The sequence below is a fragment of the Hemiscyllium ocellatum genome, chromosome 5, assembly GCF_020745735.1.
Source record: "Hemiscyllium ocellatum isolate sHemOce1 chromosome 5, sHemOce1.pat.X.cur, whole genome shotgun sequence".
Classification (NCBI taxonomy): domain Eukaryota; kingdom Metazoa; phylum Chordata; class Chondrichthyes; order Orectolobiformes; family Hemiscylliidae; genus Hemiscyllium; species Hemiscyllium ocellatum.
This window is the reverse complement of record NC_083405.1, coordinates 103764110-103790450: the sequence shown is the minus strand read 5'-3', so window position 1 is coordinate 103790450 and position 26341 is coordinate 103764110. Positions and strand designations below refer to the sequence as shown.

At 40.8% G+C, this 26341-nt stretch overlaps 1 protein-coding gene across 1 annotated transcript in view; it reads left to right on the top strand.

Moving 5' to 3' along the window:
- LOC132815810 (kinesin-1 heavy chain) overlaps nucleotides 1–26341 on the top strand; it is a 109676-nt gene that overhangs the window by 56357 nt on the left and 26978 nt on the right. The window contains exons 16-22 of the mRNA XM_060825070.1: nucleotides 5452–5637; nucleotides 19196–19313; nucleotides 20712–20773; nucleotides 20952–21061; nucleotides 21646–21747; nucleotides 22059–22119; nucleotides 22234–22305. Of these exons, the coding sequence (XP_060681053.1) occupies nucleotides 5452–5637; nucleotides 19196–19313; nucleotides 20712–20773; nucleotides 20952–21061; nucleotides 21646–21747; nucleotides 22059–22119; nucleotides 22234–22305 (711 nt within the window). The remainder of the gene's footprint in view (nucleotides 1–5451; nucleotides 5638–19195; nucleotides 19314–20711; nucleotides 20774–20951; nucleotides 21062–21645; nucleotides 21748–22058; nucleotides 22120–22233; nucleotides 22306–26341) is intronic.

The window sequence follows — 26341 nt, the reverse complement described above, 5'->3', positions numbered from 1 at the left end:
GGCAGCATGAGGAGGTGGAGAAATTGACATTATGGGTATAACTAGACCTGTATGGCCTGTTTGCTGTTTAGAAGAAGGAAAAATAGGTCCAAGAATGCCAATATGTTTCATTCCAGATTTGGGCAGATTTGAGATTCTTAATCTCGTGGAGCACAGTCAGTATTGTATATTTACAGATAGATGATTTAAATATGTAAATTTTCTAATTGGGTCATCTGGACCTATTATCTAAATCATGAGTTAGCTTCAATTGATCTTCAATTACTAAACTGTTGGGCTCAAGGATTGTAATGTGTTTTGAAGCTGAAACTAGTTCTTAAGATTCCTTTGTCAGCATAAAGTTTTGTCTCGATTTACTGGAAAGACATTAAAGGTAAATTATTGAAAAGAAATACAGTTTGCTTTATTATTGTGAGCAAGCAGCTGTAGGCTCAGTGTTTCCTGTTATCAGATATCTTGCAAATACATTTAGAATATACGTAAAAGTATTTTGTTTGAGACAAAAGTCAGTCTAAAGTTTAGACAGTAAGCTAATTGTGAAAATATGCACTCAAGTTTCCTAATAGAATTTCAAGTCTCAGAAATCAAAAAATGGGCTCCTGTGTTTAAAACAAACCTACAATTTGAGAGTTTCTACCTTCTCTGGTACTTTTCTGTCTTTTTCATCTGATTAACTTTAAAAAAGTAATTGATTTATTTTCTGACTAGACTTGAGCAGGGCTTTCCAAATATGTGCCTAAAGTGAATGAATCGTTTAACACCTTTTATTGAAAAAGGGAAGGAGGCAAGAAACAGGTAACCATAGGTCAGTTAGCCTAATATTTAGGCAAAAGTGAGGACTGCAGATGCTGGGAATCAGTCTAGATTAGAGTGGTGCTAGAAAAGTGTAGTAGGTCAGGTAGCATCCAAGGAGTAGGAAAATCGACGTTTCGGGCAAAAGCCCTTCATCAGGACTGAAACGTCAATTTTCCTACTCCTTGGGTGCTGCCTGACCTATTGTGCTTTTCTAGCACCAGTCTAACCTAATACTTACCCAGTTACAGATATTACGGATCTAATTGTAGAGCATTTAGAAATGCATGATCAGAGTATGGCTTCGTGAAGGGGAAATCATGCCTGACAAATTTACTAGACGACTTTGAGGAGGTAACAAACAGGATAAATAAAGGAGAAAAACTGGATGTAATATATTTGGATTATTAGAAGGTGTTTGATAAGATGTCTCATTCTGACAAAGCTGTCTTATCTTGATAAGAGGCCATGGTGATAGAGGTATGTTTCTTAGTTAGAGATTTGGGTATCTAAACAGATGGAATAAGTGGGTCTTTTTCAGGATGGCACCCTGTAACTAGTGTCACAGGTCAGTGCTGTGGCCACAATTATTGACTATATATAGTAATGACTCAGGTGAAGGAAGTGAATGTACTATAGCCAAGTTTGTATATTATGCAGGAATGGGTAGAAAGCCACATAGTGATGAGGATAAAGTCTGCAAAGGGATATACACAGGTTAAATGGAAAAACTTGATAGATGGAATAAACTGTGGGAAAATTAGAGATCATTCACTTTGGCGCAAAGAATAGAGGAGCAAAATGTTGCTTGAAATGGAGAATGATTGCAGAACGCTGCAGAACAGATTTGGGCGTCCCTGTGCATGAATCAGAAGTTCAGGTAATAAAGGAATGTTGACCTTACTTCAAAGGGAATGGAGTATAAAAGTAGAGAAGCTTTGCTGTTACTACACAGGGCACTAGTCAGATTACACTGGAATACTGCAAACAGTCTAATAAAGCAATCCAAGGAATTTTCTCTGGACTGGCTCCAGTGCCAATATAGACAGGCAGGAGGCTGAAAGAACGCAGCAAGCCAGGCAGCTTTAGGAGGTGCAGAAGTCAAATGTTTTGGGTCTAACCCTTCAGGACTGGGGGTGGGTGTGGCGAGAGATACAGATGGAGGCTGGGGCAGGTTGGTGAAGTGGGGAATAGGATCCAGTGCCAGTTTGACCTCCTTTCAATAAGGGGGCCTAATCTGATTGTGGTATGTCAGCTGTGGTTGACGTGTACCTTAAAGGAAATCTTCCTACTTTTATATTCTATTCCATTTGATGTAAAACTGACGTTGATGCCAGGTAGATGTAGCCTGTCCCACAAGGAGCGGTTGAGTAGATTGGATCTGTATTCATTGTAGTTTTGAAGAATAAGAGGTGACCATATTGAAACATACAAGATTCCTAAGGGTCTTGACAGAATAGATTTGGAGATGTTTTTCCTTGTGGAGAACCTGGCATCAGGGGATATAAGGTCAAGCATTTAAAACAAAAATTTCTCGAGGGTTGTGTATCTATGGAATTGTTTATAACAAGGGTGGGTCGTTAGGATATTCAAGGCTGAGATGGACAGATGCTTACTTAGTAAGGGAATCAGTGGCTGTGGAGGGAAAAGCAAAAGAAGTAGAGTTGATTGTTGCCAGATCTCATTAAATGGCAGAGCAAATAGCACTGGCTAAATGGCATATTTTTGCTCAAGTGGACAAAGGAAGGTTGCCTTATGACTAAGAAATGAAATAGTAAGAAACTAAGTGGGTCGGATGGTGTAGAATCTGTGTGGGTAGAATTGAGGAACCATAAAGGTTTTAAAAAGAAAATCATAGTTGGAATTATGCACCGGCCTCCAAATAGGAGGAGCTAGGGTGCAAGGTACACCAGGATATAGAAAAGATGTGTAGGAAAGGCAAAGTTAGTGATCTTGGGGGATTTCAATATGCAGGTAGACTGGGAAAATTGGGTTGGTAGTGGATTGCAAGAAAAGGAATTTGTGGACATTCCACAAAGGTGACTTTTTAGAACAGCTTGTAGTGGAGTCCTCTAGGAACAGGATTTAGTGTTGCGCAATGAGGCAGACTTGATAAGGGAGCTTAAGGTGAAGGAACCCTTAGGAGATAGTGATCATTTATATGATTGACTTTATCCTGCAATTTGAGGGAAAAGGTGGAATCAGAGGTTTACAGTATTACAACTGAATAAAGGCAACTACAGAGGCATGAGGGAGGAGCTGGGTAGAATTGGCTGGGGGAGGAACTTAGCAGGAAAGATAGAACAGCAATGGCAGGAGTTTCTGGGAGAATTCAGGCGACGCAGCAGAGATTCATCCCCATGAAAAAGAAACATGACACAGGGAGAATAAGGCAACCATGGCTGACTAGGGAAATCAGGGATAGCATAAAAGCAAAAGAGAAAGCATGTCATGTGGGAAAGGGTAGTGAGAAACCAGAGGATTGGGAAATGTACAAAGACTAAGGGCAATGAAAAAAGTGAGGGAAAAGATTAAATATGAGGGTAAGCGAGCCAGTAATATAAAGGAAGACTTAAGAATTTCTTTAGATTTGTAAAGGACTGAAGTGGACACTGGGCTGTTGGAGAATGATTCTGGAGATGGTAGTGGGGAACAAGAAAATGGCTGAATTGTTTACTATGTGTCAGTCTTGACTGTGCCAGACATGAGTAATATCCCAAAAATTCGAGTGAGGGGGCAGAGCTGAGTATAGTGGCCATCGCCAAGGAGAAGGTGCTAGAAAACTGGCTTGAAGGTGGATAAATCGGCTGGACCCAATGGGGACACTCCTAGAATTCTAAAGGAGTGGTAGTGGAGGCATTAGTGGTGATCTTTTGAGGAATTGCTAGATTCAGGGAGGATCCCAGATAACTGGAAAATCGCTAACGTGACACTCTTGCCTTACACCCTTTTTAAACAAAAGACAGAAAATTACAGACAGATTAGCCTAACCCCAGTTGTGATCCATTGTGAATGAGATTTCTGAATACTTGGAAGTGTATGGTAAAATAGGGTAAAGTCAGCATGGTTTCATCAGGAGGAGGTCATGCATGACAAATCTGCCAGAATGCTTTGAGGAAGTAACAAGCAGGTTAGACCAAGGAGACCCTTTTGGTTTATCTACCTAGACTTCAAGAAGGCTTTTGACAAGGTGCCACACAGGAAGTGACTGAGTAAGGTAAGGGCCCATGATGTTAAGAGGCAAGGTACTAGCATGGATAGAAACTTGGCTGTCCAGCAGAAAGCAGAGCGTGGGGATAAAAAGGTCCTTCTCAGGATGGCAGTTAGTGACAAGTGGTGTTCTGCAAGGCTGTCTGTTGGGACTACTACTTTTCACTTTATACATTAATAATCTAGTTGAAGGAACTGAGCATTCTGGCTATGTTTGCAAATTATACAAATGTAGAGGGGACAGCATTGAGGAGTCAGGAGGCTGCAAAAGGATTTGGACAGGTTAGAGTGGGCAAAAGAAGTGGCAGATGGAGTACATTGTGGGCAAGTGTGAGATCATGGACTTCGGTAGGAAGAATAGAGGCATGGACTCTTTTCTAAATGGTGAGAAAATTCAGAAATCTGAAGTGCACAGAGACTTTGGGAGTTCTAGTCCGTGATTCTGCAAAGGTAAACTTGCAGGTTGAGTCAGTAGTTAGGAAGGCTAATGTAATGATGGCAATTTTGTTGAGCGGAGTTGAATGTAAAACCAGGGATGTATTTCTTGGTTCAGTAAAGCTCTGGTCAGACCACATTTGGAGTATTGTGTCCAGATTTAGGCCCATCTCTCAGGAAGGATGTACTGGCACTGGAGTGTGTTCAGAGGAGGTTCACGAGAATGGTCCCAGGAATGAACAGCTTAGCATTTTGAGGAATGTTTAAGGACTCTCTACCCTATGGAGTTTAGAAGGATGAGGGAGGATCTAATTGAAACACACAGAATACCGAATGGCCTGGTCAGAGTAGATGCTGGGAAGATGCTTCCGTTGGCAGAAGAGACTAGGATCCAAGGACACAGCCTTAGAGTAAAGGGAAGGCGTTTTAGAACAGATCAGGAGAAACCTTTTCAGCCAGAGTGATGAATCAATGGAATTCATTCCCACAGAAGACTGTGGAGGCCAAGTCATTGAGTATATTTAAGACTGAGAGGGGTTCCTGAGTATCAAGGGTTATGGGGAGGATAGTGTTGCAGCACCAATCAGCCATGATTGAATGGCAGAGAAGAATCGATGGGCTGAATGACCTAATTTCTTATCCTATGTCTTGTAGTCTTGGAGGTATTAGGAAAATGTTCAGGTTTAGCCACAGTATGTTGCAGCTATCTTTTTTGACCAAATTTTAATGATGTTTCTTAATGATGTCTGCTGTTTTATTACCTGCTGTTTCTGTGAAGTGCCTTGGGGTGCTTTACTATGTTAAATGTGCTGTAGAAGTATAACCTGTTATTTCAGGATGATTTCACTTTTGAGAACAGTAAAACTATTTTAGTTCCTGTTCATTTCTGTTTGTCCCAATAATTTGGATTAATTATTCTCCAGATATATTTTCTTTAATAAATTTGCTGATCTTTGTCTGAAAGTTGTGCTGATATTGTGACAAACTTTATAACTATAATTTATTTCTCTGCAGCCTGAGGGAAGTGGCCTCCTAGATGAGGAATTTACTGTGGCACGGCTGTACATTAGCAAAATGAAATCTGAAGTGAAAACCATGGTAAAACGCTGCAAGCAGTTGGAAAGTACACAGGTCGAGAATAACCAGAAGTTGGAAGAGAATGAAAAGGAACTGGCAGCTTGTCAACTTCGCATTTCCCAGGTAATTGATGTAGTCTCAGAATTGCTAATTCTTTGTGCTGTCCTACCTATAGCTTCAGTCCAAAGGGATGTTAAAGAAGAACACTTTTTTTGTTTCTTACAGAGCTTCAACAAATCATTTTTTTAAAAAAAAGGTTTTAGAGTCATAGAGATGTACAGCATGGAAACAGACCCGTCGGTCCAATCCTTCCACGCCGACCAGATATCCCAACCCAATCTAGTCCCACCTGCCAGCAACTGGCTCATATCCCTCCAAACCTTCCTTATTCATATACCCATCCAAATGCCTCTTAAATGTTGCAATTGTACCAACCTCCTCCACTTCCTCTGGCAGCTCATTTCATACCTGTATAACCCTCTGTGAAAAAGTTGCCCCTTAGGTCTCTCTTACCCCTCTCACCCTAAACCTATGCCCTCCCTGGACATAGGTTTCTGGACTCCCTGACTCCAGGGTAAATACTTTGCCTATTTACCCTATCCATGCCCCTCATAAATTTGTAAACCTCTAAGGTCACCCCTCAGCCTCTGCTCCAGGGAAAACAGCCCCAGCCTGTTCAGCCTCTCCCTGTAGCTCATCCTCCAACCCTGGCAACATCCTTGTAAATCTTTTCTGAACCCTTTCAAGTTTCACAACATCTTGCCGATAGGAAGGAGACCAGAATTGCATGCAATATTCCAACAGTGGCCTAACCAATGTCCTGTACAGCCGCAACATGACCTTCCAACTCCTGTACTCAATACTCTGACCAATAAAGGAAAGTATACCAAACGCCCCCCTTCACTATCCTATCTACCAGCGACTCCACTTTCAAGGAGCTATGAACCTGCACTCCAAGGTCTCCTTGTTCAGCAACATTCCCTAGGACCTTACCATTAAGCGTATAAGTCCTGCTAAGATTCGCTTTCCCAAAATGCAGCACCTCACATTTATCTGAATTAAACTCCACCCACCACTTCTCCGCCCATTGGCCTATCTGGTCAAGAATCTATGTAATCGGAGGTTACCATCTATTTCCCTACATTCTATATCTTCCTTGTCCTTTTCCACAGTAAATACTGATGCAAAATACTCATTTAGTATCTCCCCCGTTTTTTGCAGCTCCACACAAAGGCTGCCTTATGGATCTTATTCCCTCTAGGGCCCCTATTCTCTCCCTAGTAACCCTTTTGTCCTTAATATATTTGTAAAAACCCTTTGAATTCTCCTTAATTCTATGGATTAATTCCAAGATGGAGGACGGGAAAAAATTATGGCTGTAAGAGCTGCGCCTTTTTTTTTGACTTATTTTAGGTGCTGGAGGTGATTTCCTCGAATTCCCAGGAGCAGCACTTAGTGTTTTATATGCTGTTGCATTGTTTTGGAATTTTGGGAAAAAAAGTCAAAACAGCAATTTTAAAAGGGAGAAGAGCAGACAAAGGAAGCACACTGTGAGGACAGTGCAGGAGAGAGAGAGAAAACCTGCCTTTGCTGTTTTTGAGTTCGTGTGTTGCTGGTCATTGGAGTGCATCTGGGAAAATTAACAGTGAATTTCACAACTGATCTTGGAACCGGTTTGGGCAAAGTTCACAACACAGAATCAGCAAAGTTGATTGTTTTAAGTCTGTTCAAGAGAGGCTGTATTAGTGAGTACAGTGGGTTTGTTCTTGATTATGTTTTTGGAGATAATTCTCTTGATTAAACTTAAAATATAAGCCATAGTTCTTAATTTAACCTGGTGCAGTGTTTTGTAGAGGAATAAGATGGTGTTGTTTTCTGGGTCTGTAGATTGTGAAGGAGCAAAAATGGCCTTTGCAGTGATATGCACTTCTTATCAGATGTGGGAGTTTAAAGAGAGTTTAAGGGCTACTGCAGATTAGATCTGCCATAAATACTGTTGGATGCGAATCGTATCAGATCGAGTGGATCAGTTGGAGAGACAGATAGAAGCGATGAGGAATTTACAACAGCAGCATGTTGGATGGCAGTTATAGGAAGTGGGGAGGGCGGGGGAAGTCTCAGATACAGTCACAGATGGGTTAACTCCAGGAAGGGTAAGAGAGGTAGGCACCTAGGACAGGAGTCTTTTGTGGATATACCCATTTCAAACAGGTATGCTGTTTTAGAAAATGTAGGAGGTAATGGATTCTCGGGGGAACGTAGCATAAACAGCCAAGCTTCTAGTATGGAGACTGGCTCTAATGCAACGAGGGGTACATTGGCTTCCAAGAGGTCAATTGTGTTAGAGGATTCTGTAGTCCGAGGTACAGACAGATGTTGCTGCGGCCAGCAGCGAGAAAGCAGAATAGTGTGTTGCTTCCCTGGTGCCAAGATCAAGGATGCTTCAGACAGTGCAGAACGTTCTCACGAAGGAAGAGAGGCCAGTAAGAGGTCATTGTCCACATTGGAACCAACGACATAGGAAGGGAAAAAGTTGAAATACTGAAGGAAGATTACAGAGTTAGGCAGAAATTTAAAAAGGAGGTCCTCAAGGGTAGTAATATCTGGATTACTCCAGTGATACGAGCTAATGAGGGCAGCAATAGGAGGATAGAGCAGGTGAATGCATGGCTGAGGAGCTGTTGTATGGGAGAAGGATTCATTTTTTGGATCATTGGAATCTCTTTCAGGGTAGAAGTGACCTGTACAAGAAGGACGGATTGCACCTAAATTGGAGGAGACTAATATACTGGCGGGGAAATTTGCTAGAACTGCTTGGGAGCATTTAAACAAGTAAGATGGTGGGGTTGGTACAATTGAGAACAGAAGTGAATCAAACAGGCAGGGACAAAGTAGGACTAATAAATTAAACTGCATTTATTTCAATGCAAGAGGCCGAATAGGGAAGGCAGATGAATTTAGGGCATAGTTAGGAACATGGGACTGGGATAATCATAGCAATTACAGAAACATGGCTCAGGGATGGGCAGGGCTGGCAGCTTAATGTTCCAGGGTACAAATGCAACTGGAAGAATAGAAAGGGAGATGAGAGAGGAGGGGGGAGTGGCATTTTTGCTTAGGGATAGCATTAGAGCTGTGCTGAGGGAGGATATTCCGGGAACTACATCCAGGGAAGTTATTTGGGTGGAACTGAGAAATATGAAAGGGATGATCTCCTTATTGGGATTGTATTGTAGACCCCCCCCCCCCCCAATAGTCAGAGGGAAATTGAGAAACAAACTTGCAAGGAGATCTCTGCTATCTGTAAGAATAATAGGGTAGTTATGGTAGGGGATTTTAACTTTCCAAAATCGACTGGACAGCCATAGTGTTAAAGGTTTAGATGGAGAGGAATTTAAGTGCGTACAAAACAATTTTCTGATTCAGTATGTGGATGTATCTACTAAAGAAGTTGCAAAACTTGACCTACTCTTGGGAAATAAGGCAGGGCAGGTGACTGAGGTGTCAGTGGGGACCACTTTGGGGCCAGCGACCATAATTCTATTTGTTTTAAAATAAAGATGGAAAAGGATAGACCAGATCTAAAAGTTGAAGTTCTAACTTGGAGAAAGGCCAATTTTGATGGTATTAGGCAAAACTTTCGAAAGCTGATTGGAGGCAGATGCTAACAGGTAAAGGGACGGCAAGAAAATGGGAAGCCTTCAGAAATGAGATAGCAAGAATCCAGAGAAAGTATATTCCTGTCTGGGTGAAAGGGAAGGCTGGTAGGTATAGGGAATGCTGGATGACTAAAGAAATTGTGGGTGTGGCTAAGGAAAAGAAGGAAGCATATGTCCAGTGTAGACAGGATAGATTGAGTGAATCATTAGAGTAAAAAAGCAGTACGAATATGGTTCTGTTCGCCGAGCTGGGAGTTTTTGTTGCAAACATTTCGTCCCCTTTCTAGGTGACATCCTCAGTGCTTGGGAGCCTCCTGTGAAGCGCTTCTGTCATGTTTCCTTCGGCATTTATAGTGGCTTGTCTCTGTCGCTTCCGGTTGTCAGTTGCTGTCCGCTGCAGTGGCCGATATATTGAGTCCAGGTCGATGTGTTTGTTGATAGAGTCAGTGGATGAGTGCCATGCCTCTAGGAATTCCCTGGCTGTTCTCTGTTTGGCTTTGCTATAATAGTAGTGTTGTCCCAGTCAAATTCATGTTGTTTGCCATCTGTGTGTGGCTACTAAGGATAGCTGGTCGTGTCGTTTCGTGGCTAGTTGGTGTTCGTGGATGCAGGTTGTTAGCTGTCTTCCTGTTTGTCCTATGTAGTGTTTTGCGCAGTCCTTGCATGGGATTTTGTACACTATGTTGGTTTTGCTCATGCTAGGTGTCGGGTCCTTTGTCCTGGCGAGTTGTTGTCTGAGAGTGGCTGTTGGTTTGTGTGCTGTTATGAGTCCTAGTGGTCGCAGCAGTCTGGCTGTCGGTTCGGAAATGCTCCTGATGTATGGTAGTGTGGCTAGTCCTTTGGGTTGCGGCATGTCCTCGTTCCGTTGTCTTTCCCTTAGGCATCTGTTGATGAAATTGCATGGGTATCTGTTTTTGGTGAATACCTTGTAAGGGCGGCACGGTGGCACAGTGGTTAGCACTGCTGCCTCACAGTGCCAGGGACCTGGGTTCAATTCCCACCTCAGGCGACTGACTGTGTGGAGTTTGCATGTTCTCCCCGTGTCTGCGTGGGTTTCCTCCGGGTGCTCCGGTTTCCTCCCACAGTCCAAAGATGTGCGGGTCAGGTGAATTGGCCATGCTAAATTGCCCGTAGTGTTAGGTTAGGGGTATATGTAGGGGTATGGGTGGGTTGCGCTTCGGCGGGTCGGTGTGGACTTGTTGGGCCGAAGGGCCTGTTTCCACACTGTAAGTAATCTTAAAAGGTGTTCTTCTTCCTCTTTTTGCTGTTCTGGTGTTCTGCAGTGTGTTGTGGCCCTTTTGAATAGTATCCTGATGCAACTTCGTTTGTGTGTGCTGGGGTGGTTGCTTTCATAGTTCAGGACTTGGTCTGTATGTGTGGCTTTTCTGCATACCTTCGTGGTGAATTCTCCGTTCGGTGTTCTCTGTACCATCACGTCTAGGAATGGGAGCTGGTTGTCCTTTTCTTCCCCTCTCGTGAATCGGATTCCTGTGAGTGTAACGTTGATGATCCGGTGTGTGTTCTCTATTTGTGTTTTTAATGATTACAAAGACGTCGTCCACATATCTGACCCAGAGTTTGGGTTGTATTTGCGGTGAGACTGTTTGTTCTAACCTTTGCATTACTGCTTCTGCTATGAGTCCAGAGATCGGTGAGCCCATGGGTGTTCCGTTGATTTGTTCGTATATCTGGTTGTTGAATGTGAAGTGTGTTGTGAGGCACAGGTCCAGTAGTTTAAGTATGCCGTCTTTGTTAATAGGTTCAACGTCCTGTTGTTTGTTCTGTATGTCCAGCAGGTTGGATATTGTTTCTCTGGCTAGGGTTTAGTCGATAGAGGTGAACAGTGCTGTTACAACGAATGAGACCATAGTTTCTTCCTTGTCTATGTGTATATTTCTGATGATGTAACGGCACTGTTCACCTCTATCGACGAAACGTTTGCAACAAAAACTCCCAGCTTGGCGAACAGAACCACAACAACGAGCACCCGAGCTACAAATCTTCTCCCAAACTTTGAGCAATAGGAATATAATTAAGAGGGAAATCAGGGCAAAAAGGGGACATTAGATAGCTTTGGCAAATCGAACTAAGAATCCGAAGGATTTTTACAAATATATTTAAGGACAAAAGGGTAACTAGGGAGAGAATAGGAGCCGTCGAAGATCAGCAAGGTGGCCTCTGTGTGGAGCCACAGAAAATGGCTGAGATACTAAATGAATATTTTGCATCAGTATTTACTGTGGAAAAGGATATGGCAGATATAGACTGTAGGGAAATAGATGGTGACATCATGCAAAATGCCCACATTATAGAGGAGGAAGTGCTGGATGTCTTGAAACGGTTAAAAGTGGATAAATCCCCAGGACCTGATCAGGTGTACCTGAAAACTCTGTGGGAAACTAGAGAAGGGATTGCAGATGGAGTTTAATTCCGATAAATGCGTGGTGCTGCATTTTGGGAAAGGAAATCTTAGCATGACTTGTACACTTAATGGTAAGATCTAAGGGAGCGTTGCTCAACAAAGTGACCTTGGATTGCAGGTTCATAGCTCCTTAAAAGTGGAATCGCAAGTAGATAGGATTGTGAAGAAGGCATTTGGTATGCTTTCCTTTATTGGTCAGAGTACTGAGTTGGAAGGTCATGTTGTGGCTGTACTGGACATTGGTCAGGCCACTGTTGGAATATTGTGTGCAATTCTCTCCTTCCTATCGGAAAGATGTTGTGAAACATGAAAGGGTTCAGAAACGATTTAGAAGGATGCTGCCAGGGTTGAAGGATTTGAGCAATAGGGAGAGGCTGAACAGGCTGGGGCGGTTTTCCTTGCAGCGTCAGAGGTTGAGGGTGGGGTATATGAATAGGAAGGGTTTGGAGGGATAGGGGCCGGGTGCTGGCAGGTGGGACTAGATTGAGTTGGGATATCTGGTCGGCATGGACAGGCCAGACCAAAAGGTCCATTTCCATGCTGTACATCTCATTCTATCTATAACTCTCTTTGCCAAAGCTATCTCATGTCTCCTTTTTGCCCTTCTGATTTCCCTCTTAAGTATACTCCTACTTCCTTTATACTGGATTCACTCGATCTATCCTGTCTATACCTTACATATGCTTCCTTCTTTTTCTTAACCAAACCCTCAATTTCTTTAGTCATCCAGCATTCCCTAAACCTACCAGCCTTTCATTTCACCCTGACAGGACTATACTTTTCTGGATTCTCGTTATCTTATTTCTGAAGGCTTATCTCCAGCCGTCCCTTTACCTGTGAACATCTGCCTCCAGTCAGCTTTCGAAAGTTCTTGCCTAATACCGTCAAAATTGGCCTTTCTCCAATTTAGAACTTCAACTTTTAGTTCTAGTCTATCCTTTTCCATCATTATTTTAAATCTAATAGAATTATGATTGTCCCCAAAGTGCCCCCCCACTGACACCTCAGTCACCTTGCCCTGCCTTATTTCCCAAGCGTAAGTCAGGTTTTGTACCTTCTCTAGTAGGTACATTCACATACTGAATCAGAAAATTGTCTTGTACACACTTAATTCCTCTCCATCTAAACCTTAACACTATGGCAGTCCCAGTCGATGTTTGGAAAGTTAAAATCCCCTACCATAACCACTCTATTATTCTTATAGATAGCGGAGATCTCCTTACAATTTCACTCTAACTTTTAGGGGATATAAAATACAATCCCAATAAGGTGATCTTCCCTTTCTTATTTCTTAGTTACATCCAGGGATGTTATTTGGGTGGATTTCCATGAATATCCTTCCCTAGGACAGCTGTAATGCTATCCCCTATCAGAAATGCCACTCCCCCCTCCCCTCTTGTCTTCCTGTCTATCTACCCTTCCTGTAACGTTTGTATCCTGGAACATTAAGCTGCCAGTCCTGCCCATCCCTGAGCCATGTTTCTGTAATTGCTATGATATTCCAGTCCCATGTTCCTAACCATGCCCTGAGTTCATCTGGCTTCCCTGTTCGGCCCCATGCATTGAAATAAATGCAGTTTAATTTTAGTCCTACCCTGTCCCTGCCTGCCCTGACTGTTTGTTTGACTTGCTTCTGTTCTCAGCTGTACCAGTCTCAGATTGATCTCTTTCATTGCTATCTCCCTGGGTCCCCACCTTACGTTTCTCGTTTAAATCCTCCCAAGCAGCTCGAGCAAATTTCCCTGCCAGTATATTAGTCTCCTTCCAATCTAGGTGCAATCTGTCCTTCTTGTACAGCTCACTTCTATCCCGAAAGATATTCCAATGATCCAAAAATGCGAATCCTTCTCCCATACACCAGCTCCTCAGCCATGCATTTGCCTGCTCTATCCTCCTATTGCTGCCCTCATTAGCTCGTAGCACTGGGAGTAATTCAGATATTATTACCCTTGAGGACCTCCTTTTTAAATTTCTGCCTAACTCTCTGTAATCTTCCTTCAGAATCTCAACCTTTTCCCTTCCTATGTCGTTGGTTCCAATGTGGACAATGACCTCTTTCTGGCCCCTCTTCCCCCGTGAGAGCATTCTGCAATGTCTGAGGCATCCTTGATTTTGGTATCAGGGAAGCAACACACTTCTGCTTTTTCATTGCTGGCCGCAGCAACATCTGTCTGTACCTCGGACTGCAGAATCCCCTAACACAATTGACCTCTTGGAAGCCAATGTACCCCTTGTTGCATTAGAGCCAGTCTCAATACTAGAAGCTTGGCTGTTTGTACTACGTTCCCCTGAGAATCCATCACCCCCTACATTTTCCAAATCAGCATATCTGTTTGAAATGGGTATATTCACAAAAGACTCCTGCCCTAGGTGCCTACCTCTCTTACCTTTCCTGGAGTTAACCCAGGAGATATGTGACTGTATCTGAGACTTTTCCCCCCTCTTCCTATAACTGCCATCCATCACATACTGTTGCTGTTGTAAATTCCTCATTGCTTCTATCTGTCTCTCCAACTGGTCCATTTGATCTGATATGATTTGCAACCAACAGTATTTATGGCAGATCTAATCCGCAGTAACCCTTTAAACTCTTTAATCTCCCACATCTGACGAGAAGTACATATCACTGTACTAAAGGCCATTTTTGCTCCTTCACAATCTATAGACCCAGAAAATAACAGTCTTATTCCCTGACAAAACACTGTCCCAGGTTAAATTAATAGTTATGGCTTATATTTTAAGTTTAATTATGAGATATATCTCCAAAAACACATAATCAAGAAAGAACCCACTCTACTCACTACTGCAGCCTTTCTATTGGACACACTTAAAACAACGATTAACTTATCTGATTCTGTGCTGTGAACCTCGCCCAAACAGGTTCCTCTAAGATTAGTTGTGAATTTCACTGTTTATTTTCCCAGACGCACTCCAATGTCCAGTGATACATGAATTCAAAACAGCAAAGGCTGTAACTGTGCAGGTTCTCCCTCCCCCTCTCTCCCCCTCCCCCTGAATGACTGCTGAATGTCTGCAGTTTAAAATTTGTGGTAAAGACTGTTTATTTTATGCACTTATGGAATGTTGATGTTGCTTGAGAAGATGAATTTGAACAGCTGTAGGTAGTCCCCTTAGAGCGAGAGGGAATTCAAGGATTTTGGCCAGTAACAGTGAAGGAACGGTGATATTTTCCAAGTCAAGGATGGGGAGTAGCTTGTTGGGGAACTCTAAGATGGTGGTGTTCTGTGTGTCTGCTGCCCTTGCCTTTCTGGATGGATGTGGTCATGGGTTTGGAAGATGCTGTTTAAGGATCTTTGAATTTCAGCACTACATCTAGTAGATACTTTTTGAGCATTGATGGTAGAGGGAGTGGATGCTTGTGGATGTGGAGCCAATCAATTGGGCTACTTTGTTTTGGGTGGTGTCAAGCTTCTTGAGTATTGGTGCTGCACTCAAGTAATTGGGGGAAATCTATCACACTCCTGTCTTGTGCCTTATGGGTGATGGACAGGGTTTGCAGTGTCAGGAGGTGTTACTTGCCACAGTATTTCTAGCCTCTGAGCTATTCATGATACCACTACACTTATGTGGTGAATCTAGTTGAGTTTCTGGTCAATAGTAACCTCCAAAAATGATGGTGGGGAATTCAATTATGGTGACACCATTGAGAGTTAAAGATCAGTGGTTGGATTGTGTCTTATTGGAGATGGTTATTGCCTGGCATTTGTGTGGTGGTGATATTCCTTGCCACTTGTAGGCTCGAGCTTGGATATTGTCTAGATTTTGTTGAATGTGAGCACTGATTGTTTCGTATCTGAGAGGCCGTGAATGGTGCTGAATGTTGTACAAACGTTAGCAAGGGTTCCCACTTCTGATCTTGTGATGAAGGAAGGATCGTTGAAGCAGCTGAATGGGTCCAGGACATGACCCTGAGGAACTCTCTGCAGATATTCACTCAAGCTGAGATGGCTGACCTTCAACAACCACAAAGATTATTCTGTATACCAGTTGTGACTCCTATCAGCAGGGAGGTTTCCTTCTGATACCCATTCATTCTGGTTTTGCCAGGGTTCTTCTAATGCCGCATTCAGTCAAAATGGCCTTCATGTCAACGGCTGACAAACTCACTTCAACTATAGAATTCAGGTCTTTTGTTTATGTTTGAACCAATGTTGTAATGAGGTAAGGAGCTGAGTGGCCCTCGCAAAGCCCAAATTGGGCGTCAATAAGTCGACTGTTGCTTAGCAAGTGTTGCATGATAGCCCTGATGATGACACCTTCCATCACTTTACTAATGTTTGAGGGTAGACTTATTAGGCAGTAATTGGCTAAATTGGATTTGTCCTGCTTGGACAAGTTTCCACTTTGTTGGCTAGATGCCAGTGTTGAACTGCTTGGTTTGGAGAGTGACAAGTAGAGCCATAATGTTGTCAGGGCCCTAGCCTTTGCAGTATCCAGTGCCTCTAACCCTTTCTGGATATCAGTGATGTGAAGTGAATTGGCTGAAGACTGGCACCTGAAGACTACTTTTCATACTTCAGCCATATCTTTTGCTTTTGTGTTGGGCTATTCCATCATGGGGATATTTGTGGAGCTGCTTTGGTGTCTTCCAGTAGGTTGTTAAATTGGCCATCACCATTTTAAAATGGACTTTGCAGTTTAAATATGATCTACCGATTTGTGGTATTGCTTAGCTCTTGTCTATTACTTAGGCAAAAGTGAGGACTGCAGGTGCTGGAAATCAGAGTCTAGATTAGAGTGGTGCTGGATGAAGGGCTTTTACCTGAAATGTCAATTTTCCTGCTTCTCGGATGCTGCCTGACTGGCTGTGCTTTTCCAATGCCACTCTAATCTAGACTGTCTATCACTTGCCAAACAAAAGCAACATTCAAATAGTTCATTTTGGTAAGGTGACTCCTAACTCATTTTTTATTCTTTAGTTATGCCTGGTGCTGTTCCTGGCATGCACATCAGCACTCCATTGAATTTAATACTCAATACTGATTGACCTCCTAGCTTGACAGTAATGATTTGAGTAGGGGATATGCTGGGCTATGAGGTTGTAGTGCAATTCTTCTGCTGATGTGGCCCACAGAACTTCATGCTTATCTGGTCTTGAGTTGCTAGATCTATTTGTAATCTGTCTGACTTAACACAGTGATAGGACCACACAACACAGTGGAGGACATTCCCGATGTGATGGCAGGGCTTTGGCTACACAAGAATTGTGTAGTGGTCACTAACTGATATTTTAATGGATAGAAGAATCTGTAGCTGACAGATTGAGGCCAAGTTTTTTTTAATTGGTTTCCCCCACCACCTGTTGCAAACCCTGTGTAGCAACTATTCTGCAAACACACATTTTTAGGCTTCGCGGAGCATGCGAAGAGCCAAGTTCATGAATAAATGGACTGCAATTTGTCTATTTTGTCTCTACCATGCTACATTTCTCTCTTTTTTTTCTTTTAAAAAGCAAGGCTGGGAATTTTGGCTCATTCAACTAGTTGAAATCAATCATAATACAGCATTGTGCATAAACGTGTGCCATTGAGAGATCAAAAGCTTGGAATCTAAATTATTATTAATAATAGTGCAGATTTTGAGCTGAAAAAAGGTTTTCAATTTGGAAAAGGTGTAAGAAAACAAATTCAAGAGGAAAACTAGTATTTATATTGCATGAGCAGATTTGGGTGCTAAATGAGCTCTGGCAGAGGCATTACCATGGATAATGTACCCATCAATGCTGATTAACAGTTAACGGCCAGGTTTTGTTAAATTTTAAACCAAACAGGTTTACTCTGGTCAGGGCATTCCCCAGACAAATGAGCTAGTAAATAGCATGTCATCTATTTTGTTGATTTGAAACAACAGGCACAGTGGAGTACTTTCTGCTTTCTGTCCAGAAAGAACTGGGTCCTATGCATTAATGTATAAGCTTACTGTGCATGCCAGCACATCATAACAACAAGTTCAGCTGAACATCCTAAATTTAGTGTTGTGAGTTTTGCAAGTGTGGGCAGATAGGAAAGATACTGATTGTAAACAACTGAAGTGAAATTCTGTTTGATGTCAGTCCTCCAATCTTTGGGGGACACAGCTTCATACCTGACATAACACTGCACCATTACTAAAATTCCTACTCCACAGTATACATTTGTGGTGTACGCAGAATGGCTTTATGGCTCGACGGCAACATCCTATTAGTAGTAGAAGCCACTCCAGTTACTACTGGGTTAGATTATGGTGGACGTAATCTGGTGATGGTGCTTGGGATGTTGTGTGTTGTAGATGAACGGCCCTGATAGCTAGTGGCCTCTAGAAATATTTGTTCATCTTTTTTCTATCCTCTGTTCTCTCATGCTATATTTTGTCACTTTTTCAATCTATGTAATTCTGCCATGATTGGAGAGATTGTGATCTTGACTATTCAGCAGGCTGTAGTATATTGACACTCAATGTAGTCAACTGTGATATTTTGAGGGGGTGGGGTTACAATTGCTGTCCTAGGACATAAAACAAATTGGCAGCAATTGTATCCTATTTTGCTTCAGGTTTTAAAATCTTTTTATATTCAGATTAATTAATACACAACCATTTAGTTTTTATATCCAGTCATGGAATATATGTCCGTAACTAGATATATGTTCATAACTAGATCAACACATCAGCATCTTCAAGGACAATGAAGGATAGGTAATGAGCTGTCTTCATCTACTGCAGCACTCCTCAGTGCTGTTTGGAAGAGAATTCCAGGATGTTGGCCCAGTAGCAGTGAAGAAACCAATATAGCTGCAAGTCAGAAAAATTAGCCTATTGGTGGAAGTATCAGGTGGTCCGTTCCTGTGCAATTGCCATTCTCGTGAATCAAAAGGGGTCATGTGTTTAGAAGGTGCTATCTGAGAAGTATTGGTGTGTTGAGACATTACATGTTGTTGGACAAACTGCTGTAATTGTATATTGGATTTAAAGGTGGTGTATAGACAGCTAATAAGTGGGGCTGAATGGTGTTGAACTACTTGTGTCGTTTGAGCTGTACTCATCTGCACAAGTAGGAAGTATTCCATCACGATGACTTAGTTGGTGAACCAGCTTTGGGGTGATGGGAGGTCAGTTGCTCACTGCAGAATTCCTAGCCTCTGATCTACTCTTGTCGTATTTTGTTTATGATTGGTCCATTTCAATTTCTGGCCAATGCTGAGTCCCAGATGTTGATAATGGGTGATTCAGTGGTAATTCCATTGAATATAAATGTTGTTAATTGCAAACAGCTTTCATGAAAAGTTGGCAGTTTTACTGTTTCTATTTCCTGGATCTATGTTACCCATTCACTGTCCTCCTCTTCAGGTATGTTTTTCTACCTCTCCTGCATATGAAGTTATTTATTTCTGGCCTGTTGTAGTTATAACTGTGGGCCATTGGGCTGCAAAAACACAAGCCTACAAGTTAAAATGGTAATATTCATTTGTTTCATTTCATAACAACATCCAAAAAGAAAGCTCCACAAAAATTATTACATTGTCTCTCGTTACCTGAAGGGAAAAGAGATTTGTTCGTTTTATTTAAACTATAATTTTTTTTTCTTTTAAATCAATGATACTAGCATGAAGCAAAGATCAAGTCACTTACAGAATATCTACAGAATGTGGAACACAAAAAGAGACATCTAGAAGAATCTGTTGATTCATTGAATGAAGACTTGGTCAAGCTTCAGGCGCAAGGTATGTTTGAGTCTTAGTTCTAAGCAAGAGTATGCTTTGTTGCACCGTGTAGCATTTTTGCAGAAATCTTAGAAGTAGAATAGTTTTGCAGTTTGTAGGAATATTCTGATGCCAAGTGTTCAGGTGCACTATTGTAAATTGTTTGCTTGATTTTTAAAAAAAAAAATTTCTCTTCCCCTGGTCCTAACTACCAGCACCTAATTTCCCCCACTTACCTGTGCGGTTGTCTACATTTTGCCAAGAAATTGTTTATCATGGTATAAATTTCCAGCAGAATTGTAGTCTTAAAATTTTGAAAGCAGAATTTTTTTGGGTGAGGGTGGGGGAGGAGTAAAATGAGGTGGGTAACTATAATTTCATGCTGCTGGTGTCCACATCATAATGGAGTGAACTGCTCACAGTTGGTGAACATCCTCTTCAGTTACTTGAAAGTCCAAGATTGAGAAGACCACTAGAATCCATACAGGCGTTGAGCCTATCAGCGCTCTCTCTCGCCCCATAGTGTTAGGTGACGGGGTAAGTGTAGGGGAATGGGTCTGGGTGGGTTGCGCTTCAGCGGGTTAGTGTGGACTTGTTGGGCCGAAGGGCTTATTTCCACACTAAGTAATCTATCTAAAATAATCTAAATTAAGGTAAAACCTGGGTGACTGCTTGCAATATGGTGTGACAGCAGGGCCCCTGTTTGATTCCAATGTTAGAAATGCAGCTCAAATTGTCCTTACGTCTTGAATACATTAAGTCTTCTCTCCTCTGCATTTTTTTAAGAAAAAAATTAGAACTTTTAATATTTGGCTAGTTGATCTTGGTCTCATGGCATCCAGCGTGCCTGGATTAAGCACTGTATTTAATCAGGTAGATTGGACGGGCAGGAGGAAGCTTGTAATTACTTGATAGGGAAAGAAAAGGAAATTGGTAGATGGGGTTAGTACGGCAGATAATTTTGGCAGTGGGGTCAGCTGGGCTCTGCAATAATTCTCCATTTCAGAGGGTAAACTGACTGACATAGCCAAGTAAAATTTTAACAAGGGAGGTGGGAAAGAGTGTAACAAGGTATTGTTCACAGCTAGGTGTAATTATGGTTTGGATTTCACAGAGCCAAAAAATTCTTTGAGGTGGGGCCAAAGTCAAATCTCAGCAAGATGGTTGTAAATTGTTTCAGCTTGCTGAGATATAGAGGCTAGGAATTTATGCAATTGGTTGCAAAACAGGCCAAAAACATTATTGAAAATCTGAATTCTATTATAGATCCAATCTATCATCAAATATGACAGTTGAGAAAAAAAGTAGCCATGAAAAACATTAATGTTCAAACAGTTTATTTTGAATTTATCAAGTTTCTGTAATTCAGATTTGATAAAATTTTAAAGGATTAAAGTAATGAACTTTTTGAATTTACAGAAAAAGTACATGAAATGGAAAAGGAGCACATGAACAAAGTGCAGACTGCCAACGAAGTGAAGGTAACTCCTTGCTTTAGAACTGTAGGAATTAATTCTTTGTGCACTATTTTGCTCTGGTCCTTTGTGATTATTGTGTAGGCTGTATGTTCACTTATCACTTGTATCACAATATTTTGACTGTGTATGTTAAGGCCTCGTCTTGATAAATAATATTTCTACTATTCATTTCTAACTACAGAAAGCTGTCGAACAACAAATGCAGAGCCACCGGGAGGCCCATCAGAAACAGATCAGCAGTTTGAGGGATGAAATTGAAAAGCAGGAAAAACTCATTACTGACCTTCAAGAGTATGTGTTTCATTAGTATTTAATCTGCAATATTTGAACTTATAAACCAATTAGTTGAATCTTTTATGTAGGTTTTCAGCAACACTTTTTGTATGGTAGTTATCTTTTTCTGATTCTGGGCAACACTTGGCACTTGCTCATTGATTTAAAGTCGAACTGTAATCTCTTAGACATGCACACATACAGTTTGAAATGTCGAATGAAGTATTGACACTCCATATTATTAAATTTCAAAAGTCTCATTCAATAAATTTTGCTATTTTGGGCATCTTTTATATCAAAATTTGTTGCATTAGCAGAGCAAGTTAATCCATTCTTGCAACAGATCCTCACTTCCCCCAGAACTACATCATATGTTGGCTGAGATTTTGAATAAAAGCTGAAGTTATCCTGAGCTGGCCCCTCTGTGGAATGACTGGCTATCAATAATTTTCTCCTGATTGAAGTGCAGAAGAGAATATAAAATCTTCAGACCTCGCTAGTGTTTTTGTTGCTTATTAGTTCTGGATTGGATTTAAATTATTGTTTACAGCTAAAACAAAACATTCTGTTCATTTTCTTTTTCTTTTTCCATTTGACAACAGCCAAAATCAGAAAATGATGTTGGAACAGGAGCGTCTACATGTAGAACATGAAAAGCTAAAGACTGTTGATCAGGAAAAAAGCCGCAAATTACATGAACTGACGTAAGTAATATGAGTGTTTCCAAATGAGTATTTTCATATGAATGTGTAGCTGAATTACAGCACTACTTTTTTTTAAAAAAACAGATTTTGAAAAATTACTAAACTCAAAAGCTATACTATTGAAATTTGTTATTTTGAAACAAATTTTAGTTCACACATGTTAATGTACTAATATCACAAAGTTCTCAACCACTTCTCTACTTATTAGACCAAGAATAAAGCTTGATATTTATTCTAGAATCATTGCTAGTGCATGTACTATGTCTTCATTCATGTAAATATTCTGACTAATACGAAATATTGCAATGTAGGATTATGCAGGATCGACGAGAACAAGCAAGGCAGGACCTCAAAGGACTGGAAGAGACTGTGGTAAGTGAAGTTGAATATGCAAGTCTTGGATTTTGAATTTCTAAAATAAAATCTTTCTTAAACTTTTATTGAGCAAGGATTAATCTGTATGCCGTCACTTTTTTATTTCTGTAGGCAAAAGAACTCCAGACACTTCATAATCTTCGGAAGCTGTTTGTTCAAGACTTGGCAACCAGAGTTAAAAAGGTATGGAAGCAGTGACTTTGCTTTCTGGGTCAGTTGTACATTTGTTGGAACATGAAAAGGGAAGCCCATTCACAACTTGCAAACTAATTATATTTTCTCTCCTATCATGGGTATTAATTAGAATGTACCGAAGTAGAACAGAGCTTAAGCAATATGTTGAAAATTTGGATCATTGAAGCTGGCCTACTAAGGCATGTTTATTGAAAAGTAGCTCCTTTGCAGACCAGAATACACAGGAGTAGAAGTAAGCCATTGGCACGTCATGTCTGCTCCACTGTTTGTGTGGTGAGAGTATATGAGGGACAAACTGTGTCGATCAGTCTTTCAAACCTGAGAGATGCTCGTGAGGGCAAGCTATTGCCTTGAGAAGGAACAAGTAGATTTATAAGGCTATCCAAAATTTTTGGTAAGCAGCTTTGTATTTAATAATTGTGGTTTTCGCTGGGCAGGAATTGAGCACTCCAGTTCTGTTAGGTATTGTGGAAGAGTGCACTAGTGTATTGCGGGCTGTTGTCATACTCAATTTGATGATGAACACCAAGCATACTGAATATGGCAATTAAATCTGTCAAAAGCTGTTGCACAAGTGGTATCTTTGATTTTGTCTCTGAAAAGGGAATTTCATGAAATAACCAGTCACCAGGATGTAGTCATGTCCTTGGACATGAAAGTTTTGGTAGTGACCTTGCACTACAGGTCAGATGGAATTTTGTGTGGAGTCAGTTAATCTGTCTAATGGCAAGCCACTAGATTCATATGCAAACCTCTTAGTTCACACAGATGCCAAAGAGCTTATGTGTATATGGTCAAACATGATTTAGTGCAGAGCATGTGAATTAATCACTCATTTGCCTTAAAAATTACATTTTTGCCATGTTCTAGTTCATCTCTGGTTATATAAAAAAAAGTTTGTTCAGGGACTTGCCCAATGTATTTGAGCGAACAGCTGATAATCATTTTGAGCTGTTGCAATTGGATAGCATCAGGCATGACTTGCTGAATTAGTGCTGCTGGCATTGGCCGAAATGAATGAGATTGGCGTGGAGATTACCGTCAAACTCCGATTTGACAATATCTACTAGTAAGTCTATAAGAATACCTTCATTCTTAGCAGGGTTTAGAACTCTGCCAAAACATCAAGAAAAATCCTCGGAGCTTGGTTTTAATTGTACTTTGAAAATCAAAGGATACGATTTCACAATTAGATGGTATAGTCTTGGAATACATGAGAATTTTTTGACAGGTCATTTCCAATGGTTTGTGCTTTTATGATCAATGAGTCACTGGGAAAAAAAAAACAAAATTAATAGCAAATGGAGGGTGTAGGAAATGTGGGTATTTTTTTAAATTTGTCAATCTGAATTGACACGCCACAGCTGTTACCATCTTCTATCCTTGGTATCAATAGCTGAAACTACATTTTAATTATATTGCATGAAATGCTTGTTGAATAAGTCCATGTGGAAACTTTGTATTTCGCAAAGGGGAGCGAGTGCTTTTTTTGATTTTGGAGTCTGAACTATTGTAAGGACCAAATACAATAAGCTTGTCACCCTGTAGTAGACATATTCTGAGGCCTTTCTGGAATGTGTTTATTTCCACAATATTGAAGAATATACTTGTTTGGTGATGAAGCATTTTTGAGAGATTAAGATATATGTTGCCCTTTTCAGTCTTCCTATATGGTGTGCCTTTGCAAAGCAAATCTCAGGAGATAAAATTTAGAATATAAGGAGGTTAAAAAGTCCTAGATTCAGTGATATTTTTGTAATTTGCCTTTGTCTTGTGGTATATTTTCCATTTTGGTAACATCAGGTTTTATACCTTGTGAAGAATATATCAATGCAAAGAAGTTGACTTGCCTTAATATAACATTTTTGGCTGCTGAAAGCTTTTATCTTGTTTCTTGGAACCACAATGAGCTGATGGCAGTTTGTATCAAGTTGATGTTTAGTTTTCGCGGGAACTGCAATGTACTCTGCAATAGAGTCAAGCTGGTAGATTGTCTAATACGATTCATATGTTGTTGGAATATGTCTCCGCTAACAGATAAGTCAAGCCAATCGTAATCTGAGCAAACATTATCTACCGAAAGCTATTTTAAAAGTTTGAGTTCCTGTGACTTTAGGGAAAGATGTATGGATTGATGCTTATTCTCAGCATCTAGCTGGAAAGATACTTTGTGCCTGGAAAAGTTGGGATTAAAGTCTTCCACAGGTAGCGATCTTGCATGAACTTATTTTTCGTGCATTGTAAATGCACCTTGATGTAAATGTGCGGTGTGTTGTGGACTAGACCAAACCCTCTTTAAAATATATCAAGGAGATTAGCCTAAATCTGAACTTTTACCTTAGTTAAAGATGAGTGTTAGGTGCCGCCTTCTAGATGTGATTTGATTGATCAAACAACTAGGCTTTAAGCAAAGCACTTTATTATTACATAACCGTTTAAATACAAGCCAAAACAAGAATTGGCATGAACTGTATTTTAATTCTATTAAAATACTTAACTAAATAAATCATATAATTGCTACTCCAACATAGCATCATCCCATAAAGGGATCCTTGACAAAGGCAAATTCAGGAAACTGTTTCCCCACTTGCCATCTCCTTCAGTCTAGACGAGACAACATTGACAGAAGGAACCTATCCGCAGAGATCACTTCAGCTTTCTGTTGCTGCAAAAGCTTTAACTAGCAGCTTCAGCTCCAAAACTCCAACTTCTAGAATTGAAAGCAAAAAAAACCCAGATCTGAGAGACTGACTCCATCCACTCATGCTGCTTTTGTTAAAGAAAAAGTGGATACCTCAGCACCAGGTTTACAACATGCCTCTTCAAGAGAAACAAGAAAAAACCAATGACTCTTCAAGGCACATCTCGTCACAAGTACCATCTTCAAACATAGAATTGCACCAACCTATGTGATGCTTGACTTTCTAGATCATGAGTTCCAGTTTGAGCTTATCCTGAATGTAAACGCTGCACTTCAAGTGCTTGTTTGGGCAGTCTCTTTCAGATGTGGTACTGCATCACAATTTCAGTTTGCCAGAAGAGTACACTGGGATCATTGATTCATTAATACAGTTTGGGACCTATAGTGTTGAGTGGATATATTTGTTAACTTTTGGATCATAATATGGCAATCTGTGCATGATGGAAGGCCCCATTGGAACAACATGAAATACTTCAGAGGTCCATCATGAGCTATATTGGCATTAAAATACAGAATGCCAATGCATGAGATGGAAAATCCATTATAAATAGTTAAAAGCACAAGAATAGGAGGAGGCTGTTGAGTTCGTCAAACCTGCCCCATTATTTAATATGATCGCGGCTGATTGAATACTTCAATGCCTTTTATCATGTCTCCAAAACCCTTACATCGTTGATAATCAAAAAGTTATCAATCTCTAAATACACTCAAAAGACTGATTTTCCCCTATAAAGTTGAATTCCAAAGATTCATCACCCTTTGAGTTAAAAAGACGTTTTTCTCCTCTCGGGACAACCCTCATCGTCCTCCTTTCAGGACACCCCTATATTTTGAAATTGTGCTCTCGTTTCTAGACTCCCCAACCAGGGCAACATCGTATCTGGCATTAACACTATTCCTTAAGCACTATATAGGCTTAAATGAGAACCCCTCTCATGCTTCAGAACTCTGGAGAATGCAAGTCCAATTTGCCCAGTCTCCCTCCGTAGGTCTTTGTCATGTTGGATTTCAAAACATTGTGCTAATTTCTCGAGATCATCTCATGGAAGATGCATAATGGGATGATATACATTCTTGGACCAATATATCACTCTTAGCATGTAGCACATTTTGCCATTTTCTTTGGGCTGTGCCACTTGGATGGAGGTGAAATGTTTAGATTTTCTGACGGCGTCCATGTGTCACCATATACTTTGACATGTTGCAGTTACTTTTTCTTTTAACGTGCCTGTTCACTTGGATGGAGCTTTGAGAATACATTTAGTAATGTTCCTTGGTTGGTAGTTGTTCACATGCTGTAGTGGAGAATTGTATTGTACTTTT